General features: G+C 35.9%; 1 protein-coding gene across 14 annotated transcripts in view; it reads left to right on the top strand.

Annotated features, from left to right (window-relative positions):
• LOC125271881 (nuclear factor 1 X-type) overlaps positions 1–11,890 on the top strand; it is a 110,590-nt gene extending 98,700 nt beyond the window's left edge. For 7 of the 14 annotated variants that reach the window (XM_048196175.1, XM_048196179.1, XM_048196173.1 and 4 more), the window contains 4 exons: positions 126–295; positions 1,760–1,916; positions 6,218–6,312; positions 10,556–11,890. In XM_048196175.1, the coding sequence (XP_048052132.1) occupies positions 126–295; positions 1,760–1,916; positions 6,218–6,312; positions 10,556–10,570 (437 nt within the window). In that variant the 3' untranslated portion in view covers positions 10,571–11,890. The remainder of the gene's footprint in view (positions 1–125; positions 296–1,759; positions 1,917–6,217; positions 6,313–10,555) is intronic. The other 7 variants (XM_048196186.1, XM_048196187.1, XM_048196183.1 and 4 more) reach the window with 3 other exon arrangements.
• Positions 11,891–13,104: the final 1,214 nt, after the last annotated feature.

Below are 13,104 nucleotides of genomic sequence, written 5' to 3'. Positions count from 1 at the left end.
GTTTGAAGAATTTAGGTTTATATGAACACACACACACACACAAATGCTAATATCCCTAATATCCCAATACACTGTGTATCTCACACACATATATCGCTCACTCTTTCTCTCTCTCTCTTTCTCAGGGAGTCCGCGTGCCTCAGCCTCTGCCCTTCATTTCCCTGCTCCCTCCATCATCCAGCAGTCCAGTCCATATTTCACCCACCCCACCATCCGCTATCACCACCATCAGGACCCGCTCAAAGAGTTCGTCCAGTTCGTCTGTGCTGACGGCTCGGGGCAGCCGGGGGCACAGGTAACACACACACACACACCATCATCATGATTCAAAACAGCACCAGTGGATGGGACACACACACACACACTGACACACATCTCTGCTAAAGTCCCTCTCTCTTTCTCCTTTCTTCCTTTCTCTTTCTCTCCATTATCTAACACTTGACAGTCTCCGTTTCTCATGTTTTGAGTTTGATTTCATCCTCTCATTCCTTATAAAGTGTCATTAAACACTAAAACATATTTTTCTAAACAGATATGGTCGTTCTAAACAATGATTGCATGTTACATTTTTAAAATTAAGGGTTCATCATGTGGATGTGATGTAGAAGTTAAAATTGATCTAAAAAGTGGTGTGGGAAAATTAAAATCAGTTGAGTCTGCAAAGCTTAAAAAAAAAAAAACTTGTTTTATTTCCCCAAAATAAGGGGAAAATTTATAAAAATCACAAAAAATGCATAATAAATATAGTCCTTTCAACTTATGTACTATATCTGAATTCATACACTATAAAAAATTATTTTCATGATTTATCACATTTTTTCTTTTGTCAAATCAACTTCAATAATTAATGTGGTTCAGATAACATAATATTTTGAGTTTCTGTTGATTAAACTAATCGTCTTCATTGTATTAACTCAAATTTTTTAATTTAAATGAACTAAAAATTTTAAGGCAACCAGGTAACTTACTTTTTTAAGTTAAACCAACAATTCTTTTTTACAGTAGTTTGTGTTAGGAACAGACTGAAATTGTTCATTTATTCACTGACAAAATCTTGCCCTCCATTGTCTATAAACATTTAAATTTTTAGATTAAACACAGGTATACATGTGATTTGAGGGATGATTTTCTTTGAGTAGCCAATGAAATTTCAATATGTTCCTCACACAAAGCTATTGTATATCTTCGCTTGGAATATAGTGCTGTTATGATGCTTTTATGTCCTTTTCGGTGCTCCATTCACTTTTATTGTATGAATTATAGAAAATAAATATTTAATTTATAATAATTATAATTACATTAAAAATTATTAAAAAATAATATAATAATTAACAAATTATTTAAAAAAATAATAATTCAAAAGTAAATATATAAAGATTTAATATTAGTCTTATGTAGGTTGGAGAGAATTGCCTTTTTGTTTTATAAATAAAACACAGTAACATGATTAAAAACTGTGAGACTGCAAATGAGAATTTTAAGGGCGGAGTTTAGCAAAAGGTCAATCGGTAAAATAAATGTAGATGTAAGTTTTTGCCTCTTTCAAAACTGAGCCGAACTAAAATGTTATGTTATATGACACTTTAATAACTCGGTGTATGTGTGTACGTTTATTAAGTTTTCAGTGTCTTTGTACGTTTGTAACATTCCAATCTCATCTTTTGTGATTGCACGCCTCCACATTTCTGTATCTGTGTGTGAGTGTGTGCCTCTTTCACCCCCTCACCATCTGTATGTGTGTGTGTGTGTGTATCTGCAGCCTAACGGGAGCGGTCAGAACAAACTGCCCGGCTCCTTCTTACTGCCACCTCCTCCTCCTCCGGTAGCGCGGCCGGTGCCGATGCCCCTCCCCCTGCCCGAGCACAAACCCAGCCACACACACCCCGAGAGCGGAGTCGGCTCCCCGGCCTCGCCCTGTAAGTGTCCGCTCAAGCACCAGACCCACCAGAGCCCTTGAAATCGCCCCATTACCGCTGCGCTGAAACAACTCATCAACTCTTTGAGTGATAGGGCCACGATTAGCTAAACATACCCTACGCAAGTACACCGACGCAGACAGTTCTAGCTACGCAAGTTTAATTTCACCTGTTGCTGTGTTCAAAAAATGTTGCATAAATATCGTCTGCTATGGTCCATTTTCTCTTAAAGTTATTTAAACTTTTACGTTTATATGGAGCCCCGCAAAGGACATGCAAGAAATAAAAGGAAATCGAGGGAATGAATTAGTAAATCGTGTGCATGATTTACTAATTCGTTCCCTCGATTTACTAAATCCTGCGTATGATTTACTATTTCATTCCCTCGATTTGCTAAATTGTGCGCACGAATTACCAATTCGTTCCCTTGATTTGCTAAATCATGCCTACGATTTATTATTTTGTTCCCTCAATTTGCTAAATCGTGCAGACAATTTACTAATTCGTTCCTTCGATTTGCTAAATCATGTGCACGATTTACTATTTAGTTTCCTCGATTTGCTAAATCGTGAGCACGATTTACTAATTTGTTCCTTCGATTTGCTAAATTATGCGCATGATTTAATGTTTCGTTCCCTCGATTTGCTAAATCGTGCGCACGATTTACTAATTCGTTCCTTCGATTTGCTAAATCGTGAGCACGATTTACTAATTCGTTCCTTCGATTTGCTAAATCATTCGCATGATTTAATGTTTCGTTCCCTCGATTTGCTAAATCGTGCGCACGATTTACTAATTCGTTCCTTCGATTTGCTAAATCATGTGCACGATTTACTATTTTGTTCCCTCGATTTGCTATATCGTGTGCACGATTTACTAATTCGTTCCTTCGATTTGCTAAATCATGTGCACGATTTACTATTTAGTTTCCTCGATTTGCTAAATCGTGCATGCGATTTACTATTTCGTTCCCTCGATTTGCTAAATCATGAGCACGATTTACTAATTCGTTCCTTCGATTTGCTAAATCATGCGCATGATTTAATGTTTCGTTCCCTCAATTTGCTAAATCGTGTGCACGATTTACTAATTCGTTCCTTCGATTTGCTAAATCATGTGCATGATTTAATGTTTCGTTCCCTCGATTTGCTAAATTGTGCACGATTTACTATTTCGTTCCCTCGATTTGCTAAATCGTGAGCACAATTTACTAATTTGTTCTCTCGATTTACTAGATCGTGCACACTATTTATAAATCGAGGGAACAAATTAGTCAATTGTGCACACGATTTAGCCTACTATTTTTTTTTCCTCCTCCATGTCATGTGCGGGGCTCCATACAGTTATATCTAGCTATAATAAAGTAACAGGTTTAGTGGATATTTTAAGGAAACTCTAGCGCCCCCTTGAGTACTGAAATGTTAACGCAACAATAACACACCCTTGTATGTACAATACCAGACTAAGCATTCCTGTCTGCATTTGCATACTTGCGTAAAGTATATTTCTGGCTTTAGATGCCCTGCTCTTCTCCATCTGACTTTTTTCTTTGTTCATTTTCCTTGTTCAGTTCCCTTTTCATCCTGCTTTTTCATTTATTTATCCGATTGCAATCAGTCACGGACTTTTGCAATTGAATGGGGATGGAGACACTTTGCTGCCTCCCATTGGCAAAAAAATCAGCCAATCATTCCCATAGATCAACATCCCTCCTCATCGCTCTCACTTTTCATTTTTCTTTCTTTCTTTTCTTCTTTCAAGAGATCAAATTCAGGGCAGCTGGCATGGACTCCAAACAAACAAACAAAAAAATGACGCCCCACATTAAGTGCCTTTCCATTGACACATCAAGCTAAATACAAAAAGGAAATGTGTGTAGACGTGCAGGTGAAGGGATTTGTGATGTGTCTGGCAGTGTGTGAGAGCGGGCGGCACTGGGTTTTGGGTCTTTGCTTGGGATGTGTGTGTGTCGGGTGCTGTCCGCAGGGCGGGTGGGCAAAAGGAGGAGCCTGGTCAAGCAAAATCTTTCAGAAGACCATCCCTTCTTTTTTTCCCTTCTCACACATGAATGTTCTTTTTCTTACTGTGTTTTCTCATTCGTTCATTTCATATCTATGGAATGGTGTATCGGTCTCAACCTGTCGTATCACTCCATTTTTTTTTTTTTTACCTTCCATCTTTCGGTGCTTTTACACACAACAGCCTTTTTTCAGTCATATTTCAGACTCAGACAATCACACACTCACACACAACACACACATTCACATACTTGCTAACACACTCAATCTCATAAACACCTCTTATCTCATGGAGTCCACTCCGCACAACTGCCCTGAATTTGACATTTGATTTTGAAAGTGAATTTAAATTGTTTTTTTTTTTTTTTTTTTTTTTTTTTTTTTTCAAATTTACATTTTGCTGTTTTCAACTGAAAAAAACAGATCGTCCTTCCCTTTTTTCACAACTTCTCTGAATTTAAAAATTGAAAGTGGATTTTAGAATGTTTGAATTTGAATTTTGAACTGAAAGTTAGATTTTTTTTTTTCCATTCAAAAATCCTCCCTCCTACTTTGCACAACTGCTGTGAATTTTAAATGTGAATTTAAAAGCACAATGAATTTTTACATTTTGGTGTTTTTCAACTGAAAGTTTTTATTTTTTTTCACACATTCAAATCTTCCCTTCCAAAATGCAGTTTAATCCACATCAGCCATTTATCAAAAACCTTTAGCACTCCTGAGCAGACAAATACAGTTATCATGACTCCAACGAAAATTATACATTTTCTATAAAAATCAGGTTGATGCAGGTGCTGCACTTAATACTGTTAAAAATGTGATTTCTACACAACCAGCAGCACAAAACTGAACTGAAAAAAAAAAAAAATGATTTCAAACATATTTCAAGCACTCATTCTGTCTGCCATTGGTCCAAGGACTATAATACCTAGAGAAATCTATCCATTAGCATTCCCATTCATCTCAGTGGCAGTTTTTTGGCTGGTGTGTTTGCTAATGTTTGATTATGGGTTCTCAGTGCCAAGCCCTTCAATATTGACTATCCTGAGCTGTATCATTAAAGCCAACAGAAGACAAACTGGTAGTGCTGACCAGCCAAACCTTGACTCTTTGGTTAGAGTCGGACCGCATTTTTAGGACCTTTTTTTTTTTTTTGTATCTACGAAGCAGTTTATACGATTTTAGAGCACTTACTATTCAATACTGCATTTGTATTATAAATTTTCAGGAATTATTCAGTTGTTTAATTTTTTTAATTTAATTGATATATTGTCCTAACCATCCCCTGACCCTAAACACACAACCGTTGGTCACCCTCTTGAAATATTTAACATAACTTGTAATATATGAGGCCATATATTTTGGTTTTAAATTCGGTTTTGATTGAAATAAAGACCTTAAGGTATTTTTCAACATATAAGCAAGATATATTCTGTGTATGGACGACACAAGACATCTCGTCTGGTGTGTGACCAACTTAACAAAGTGCAGTATACGGTAAAACTGTTTGCGCTGCAAACTAGTGTGTTTATTAGTGCATTAATAAATTAAGACAATACAAAAACAAACACCAGTTTACAGTCAGTCGGCATAAGGAACTGTTTTTCCACAGCTAAAATAACTGGAGATGACCATTGAACATGAAATTTAAAATGGTCTCACCTGCACTTACGTTAGAAATTAGGTGGAAACATTATAAAAATGTAATAATTTCTGTGGGTCTAGTCTTTGCATCTGTTCAGATCTCCTCTGTTTGAGCAGAATTGACGGTAACATTTAAGTATGGGGAACACATATTCACTATTAACTACAACTTTTGCCTCAATAAACTCCTAATTTACTGCTTATTAATAGTTAGTAAGGTACTTTTGTAGCATTTAAGTTTAGGTATTGGGTAGCGTTAAGGGATAAGGTCATGCAGAATAAGGCATTAATATGTGCTTTACAAGTACTAATAAACAGCTAATATCTTAGTAATACTAAAAGGCAACTAGTTAAAAGGAAGAATTGGACCCTAAAATAAAGTGTTATCAAATTGACTAGGTGGTGCTGTCACAAAAAAAACTAGGGTCCTAGAAATGCTGTCCTGAAACCGCAGCCTTCGGTATTGCAGAAATATAGTATCACTCAAACAAACAGATTGCAATTCCATATAGTGCACACTTCAACCCACATGTTTAGTTTGCATTTTAGTGGCAGTAATTCAAAAATGAGCTTGACATTTTTACAATGCAAGTACAAAAATCTCAGCTGTGAATGCTGACAGACGTGTGTGTGTCCCAGCAGCATACCCAGCGCCAGGCTCCACAGCTTCCAACAGGTTTGTCGGCATCGGATCACGGGACAACAACTTTCTGAACATCCCACAGCAGACTCAGGTACATGCACACACGCAGACTTACTTCAGGGACATGTGCGGCATGCTGTTGATTAGCCTACCACAGACAGTATGTGTATAAACAACCGGGAAACATGTTTGCAGTAAATACACTTTCAATTGAAGCTTAGCAGGCAAGCGGGGAGCATTTTGTCTATTTTGATTTCACTCTCGAACACACATTTCTGCGTTCAAACCCTCGGGCCTGCTTGTCTGATAGGCTTCTAATGAAAGCGTATTTACTGTAAACGCATGTCCTGTTTGTTTATACACACTGAGGGATGAGTCTGTGGTAATCAGCAGATGCGCTGCGTAGACATTAGGTTGAAAAAAACCCCCAGAATATTCCTTTAAATTGAAAATAGCAGGCTCTTCAGTCCATCCATCAATCATGTGTTTTTGATCAGCGGGTCTGAGCGCTGTTAAGTGCGTGTGGTTGGTAGCAGTCTAGGCTCTCTGGGGGTTTGCTGCTCATGTCAAATGGATTTTGTGGCCGTGTTCCCACTCGCACCAGCTACAAAAACCACAAGCACTAACACTGAGACCATACACATGGAAACAATTGTTTCCTCCTCCTCACTGACTCCAAAACCAAATGTCTTATGATTCATCAGATTTATTATGCAAGTAAGTATGACGCTACATTGTCCTGTTCTTTGTATTGTAAATCCTGTGTAAACATTTAGACACTTAACAAAATATACATTTTAACTCGTCTGTTGATTGATGGTGGGTAAATTTAGAACATCAGCAGTGAAAATCTATTTTGCAATACTTCTAGTAAGATTTTATACACTGCCGAACGAAAGTTTGGTGTCTTAGGGCCAGATTTACTAACAGCTTGCACCAACACAAACCCTCTTTCGGTGTTAAAAAACTACTGTTAGCATTTACTAAAGGCACACGGTGAAAAATTAGTGCCGAAAAGGCGTGGACACAGTTATTTTTGCGGCTGTCCTTATTGCATATGCATTTGTAGGAATTTGTACTATTTAAATGAATCATGCAAGATGATTTACTAAGGTTTCTGCTAGTCAATTTCCTGGCATTTGTACCATTATTTAACGCCCAAAAAGCATGTTTTAAATCAGACACTTATTTGTGTTGCTCTTGGTAGATTGCGTTGGTCATTATGGAAATTATCTGGCTGCGTTTGTTTCTTTAATTTGAATGTCGCCAGTAGATTACGCGCAGAACTTTCCACTCCCATCAGAACTTTTATGGGATTGTGCTCTCAAGCTAATTTGTCCTGTTTATTTTAAATCTGGCCCTTAATGTTTTTGAAAAGATTCTTCTGCTCACCAAGTTTGCATTTATTTGATCGAACACACAGTAAAAACGGTAATATTGTGAAATATTTTTACAATTTAAAAGATCTGATTTCTATGTGAATATATTTTAAAATGTAATTTATTCCTGTGATCAAAGCTGAATTTTCAGCATCATTACTCCAGTCTTCAATGTCACATGATCCTTCAGAAATCATTCTAATATGATGATTTGCTGCTCAAGAAACATTTATTAACTTAAAGATTATTATAAATGTTGAAAACAGTTGTTGTTTCATATTTTCATGGAAACCGTGATTTTTTTCAAGGTTCTTTGATTAATAAAAGTTAAAAAGAACAGCATTTATTTGAAATCTTTTGTAACATAAATGTCTTTACTCTCACTTTTGATAAATTGAATGCATCCTTGCTGAATAAAATTAATATATATATATATATATATATATATATATATATATATATATATATAATATTTGTCCTTATGGGCTTTGGAAATATGTAATGACAGTACAGATGAATGTGCAGCTCTATTAGATATGAGATTAGTCTTTCTCCATCTCTTGGTTCAACGCCACCTGTCACAAAAACATGAAGAAGACCCATTGTGTTTTTCTCCCTGTTCTTGTTCTGGCTCATTGCAAAGAATATTCCACATATGTGCCACCACATGGAGCTCTGCAGGGAAAAAGATCCTTGATGAATCCTAGTAAACTTCTGGTTATAATATTTCAGCTGAGGAAAAAAGTTCAGCTTAACTTTAGCTCACAATGTGGGTCATACTGTCGTTCTCGCTATCTTTTGTCATTTTTAACTTACTAACTAGCAAGTAATGTAGTTTTTACATATTGCAGGTGGATGTGCTGTGACAGACTGAGCATTGATTTAGTTCGCACGTGTTAAAAAGTACTTTTAACATGCAGATCTATGCAAGAGAGAAAGTCTGACATACTGAGGGGGAGAGAGAGAGAGAGAGAGAGAGAGAGAGAGAGAGAGAGAGTGTCACGTCCCGACTGTCTGGTTGCCCTCAGCAACCAGACATGATGTCATAGGTTGTTGAACATGAACTTCAACCGGAGGGAACTTAAGAAAAAGGATGGACACTACTGGCGAGGATTACAGCGAGAAAGAAATGAAAAAATAATATGGGTCCTACAGGGGTCCGTAGAATTAAGAAGTTAAACTTCCTGTAACTTAAAACATCAATAAGTCTTGTTTTTCTCTTCAGACACCATCATTGTTTAACCATTTGTTTTGCCAGAGGAAGCAGTAACATAAACGCAGTGACACTGTGCTCTCTGAGCTGGTCTGTGTAGTGTACGAGTGTTCAGCAGTGTGTCCACTGGACTCTAGTGGTTATTCTGAGAACTGTCACTGTATTTCCTCTGAATTGTGTGATGTACACTGATAGAAACAAACGTTAAAGAAATGGTTCTCTCAACAATGAAGTCTAATGTTTGCATATACTGTACTTGCCTTCATGTCATTCCAAAACCACATAAACCTGGAAATGTCAAGGAATTTTCCAAGACTGGAAAAGTGTTTTATATACACTACCTTTCAAATGTTTGGGGTTGGTAAGGTTTTGTAAGTTTTTGAAAGAAGGGCCAAGGGCCAATGCTATTGTGAAATATTATTACAATTTAAAATAACTGTTATATTTTAAAGTGTAACTTATTCCTGTGATCAAAGCTGAATTTTCAGCATCATTACTCCAGTCTTCAGTGTCACATGACCCTTCAGAAATCATTCTAATTTGATGATTTGATGCTCTAGAAACAATTATTATTATTATTATGAATGTTGAAAACAGTTGTGCTGCTTCATATTTCTGTGGAAACCTTTTTCCCCATGATTCTTTAATGAATGGAAAGTTCAAAAGAACATTTATTTGAAATAAAAATCTTGGTAACACTACTTAAAGCCTTTATATATAATGCATTATAAAAAAAGTACTGGTAACACTTTACAATAAGTAAGGTCTCATTTATTAACATTAGTTAATGTATTAACTAGCATGATCTAACAATGAGCAATGCATTTGTTACAGTGTTTATTAATCTTTAACATTAGTTATTAAAAATACAACTGTTCATTGTTTGTTCATGTTAGTTCACAGTGCATTAACTGTTAACAAATACGATATTTGTTTTAAAATATGTATTAGTAAATGTTAAATTAACATTAAATGAGATTAATAATTGCTGTAGAAGTGTTGTTCATTCTTAGTCCAAGTTAACTAATGTAGTTTACTAATGTTAACTAATGAAAACTTATTGTACAGTGTTACCAAATTATTTTTAATGCATTAATTATGCCTGGTAATGCATCATAAAATGCATTGTATGGTCTTATGAATAATTGTAACCACGTTTATAATACATTGTAACACTTATGTTAAAATACATGACAAACAACCGATTTCAGATGTCACATGGAGTCTGCAAATATTATAATGTATTTTAACGTTGGTTACAATTACTTATGAAATGATATAATGCATTATAATGTACATTATGAATACCTTCATAATACCATATACATACAAAGACTAACTAAAGTGTAACAATATGAATGTTTTTGACACTTTTGATCAATTTGATGCTTCCTTAATGAATGAAAGTATTAATTTCTTTAGAAAAAAATTACTGACCCCAAAATTTTGAACGTTAATTACATTCAAGTCATTATTTACTATTAACCCTGCACTTCAGTCTATGCATATTCAGATATTGCACATTTGTAACGGCAAACAAAATTTGCCTAAATATGTTCCACGGAAGCAAAAAAGTCCTGGGTTTTGAATGACATGAGTAAAATTAACATTTTCATTTTTGAGTGAACTGTTTGAAAATGAATTGGTTAGAAATCTCAGCTATTAAGCAGGAATGTGGGACTGAACTAAGGTTTTAGTTTGTTTCTGTTGAACTTTAATTTTTTGTTTTCCTTTTCTTACAGTCATGGTTCCTTTGACAAGACTTTTCATGAACACACAGACAAAAATCCACAATGAAAACTGGAAGTGGAGTCACGAAGCTAAGTATGGAACTTTCCCACATGCCCCCCTGTAAAGTCTCACTCACACACAAACACACACACACACACACACACACACAAATACACACACAATTCCCAAAAACCTGGCAAATCTGGAAAACCTCAGCATTACCCTGCCAGTCTGGAGAGCTCGGAGAACCATCCAAACCATCCAAAGCAATGACGAACCAGCTCTCGACATCTTTGTCGTGTTCCTGAGGCATCCAGCACACTGACCAATCCTGTTGACCTTTTTTTAATTTGTTCATACATCCGCCAGTCATACGCCATGGTGAGGAAAATCCATCTCTTCCCAGTCAGAACTCTATTTGGAAGTTGAACTCATTGAAAAGGGATATTTGAAATGGAAATGGAACCTGGATGATGTCAATCATGGATGCGTGTGATTGGATGGAGAGACTCGGCAGGAGCCCTCTGATTGGCTCCGGATTTGCTGATCTTGATGACGGCCTCCAGTGCAGTGTGAACTCGACATCCTCTCGCTGTTTACCCGTTGACAAGCAATAGACTGTGAGCGAAACAACAGATAACACTAACCGTGTGCAATTCACCTAAACGTATGCACTATATGATTAATGAAAAGGGTTGACAGATGCTTTGGCCTTAGATTTGCGACGTGGAGTCAGGCTACATGTGTCTAAGGTAAAACACACACAGATGTGTACCAGCAGAGCAATAGAACACAAACACACCGCACTACACCGAGACGCACATCACAGCATCGTATAGACCGCTGATCACAGGAGTGGGAAGGGTCAAGCACGAGTGAACTTAATGTCCAGCTTGTGACTCAAAGATAATTTTTCATTTTGTAGTGTTTATGAATTAAGAGGCCAGTGATTTGGGTCATTAAATTGATTCGAATGAACTAGAGGGTTTTGGCGCATCCATCGCTGACCTCTTTACTACCATCGATCAGTCTGAGTGGTTGTGCATCAGTATCTTACAGTCGGCCCTGAACACAAGGGCTTCTTCTTCTTTACTTTGAGTTTGGTTTTGCAGTACATTTTTTGGTGGATGTCACAAAATCTTTCCATGTCATGTTTCACCCCGAAACCAAATGAAAAAATAAAAGAAATAATATATATTAAAAAAATAAGAAGAAGAAATATGATGATTTGAAATAAGCTTATTTAATGAATAAATAATCAGTATAATTTTAATGTGAAATTATTTTCATAATAATTAAGTCTGATAAATTAAACCTAATTCTCATTACCGTGTTGTAATGCAAAACATTTATTATTATTTTTATTTAATGAAAAAGAAAATGAAAATGTACGGAGCCCCGCACGTGACATGCAGGAAAAAAACAGGCTAAATTGTGTGCATGACTTACTTATTTTATTCCACTGATTTATAAATTATGCACAGGATTTTTTAAATCAAGGGAACAAATGAGTAAATTGTACATAAATTTAGTAAATCGAGGGAACGAAATAGTAAATTGTGCACACTATTTAGCAAATTGAGGGAACAAATTAGTAAATCATGCATAATTTTAGTAAATCTAGGGAACTGAATAGTAAATCGTGCACACTATTTAGCAAAGCGAGGGAACGAATTAGTAAATCGTTCGTAAATTTTGTAAATCTAGGGAATGAAATAGTAAATCGTGCGTAAATTTTGTAAATCTAGGGAATGAAATAGTAAATCGTGCACACTATTTAGCAAAGCAAGGGAATGAATGAGTAAATCGTGCTCAAATTTAGTAAATTGAGGGAAAGAAACAGTAAATCATGCACACTATTATGCAAATCAAGGGAACAAATTAGTAAATTGTGCGTAAATTTAGTAAACCGAGGGAATGAAATAGTAAATTTTGCATAAATGTAGTAAACTGAGGGAACGAAATAGTAAATCATGCATAAATTTAGTAAATCTAGGGAACGAATTAGTAAATCGATCGTGAATTTAATAAATCGAGGGAATGAATTAGTAAATCGTGCGTAAATTTGGTAAATCGAGGGAATGAAATAGTAAATTGTGCGTAAATTTGGTAAATTCAGTAAATTTAGTAAATCGAGGGAACGAATTAGTAAATCTTGCACACAATTTACTTTTTTCCTGCATGTCATGTGCAGGGCTCCGTAAAAATGTACTTAATTGTTGTCAGTGCAAAAAATCTCAATAACTCAATAAAAGGCTTAATTTTCTTTATTAATTTTTTAATTATTATTTCTTTTGATTCAGTGGTGAAATGAGACTTGGACATGTTTTTGTGACATTCGCCCCTTTCACTTGTGTTTGTTTTCTGGTTTTTGCGCGATTTTAGTTTGCATAACGTAGCCGCTCCTGCTCCGGCAGAACAGACCGCATGTGGAATTGTGCTTTCCAAAGTGTTTTTTGTTTTTAAAATAACAGGTTAAGAACAAATGGACAATCTCTAGTTTCCCTCTTCGAGCTCCATTAACCAGATGTTTGGGGTCGCTATATGTCGAAAGTGCTCT

The sequence above is a fragment of the Megalobrama amblycephala genome, linkage group LG7 (assembly GCF_018812025.1).
Source record: "Megalobrama amblycephala isolate DHTTF-2021 linkage group LG7, ASM1881202v1, whole genome shotgun sequence".
Taxonomy (NCBI): Eukaryota; Metazoa; Chordata; class Actinopteri; order Cypriniformes; family Xenocyprididae; genus Megalobrama; species Megalobrama amblycephala.
This window is presented reverse-complemented; position numbering and strand designations above follow the sequence as displayed.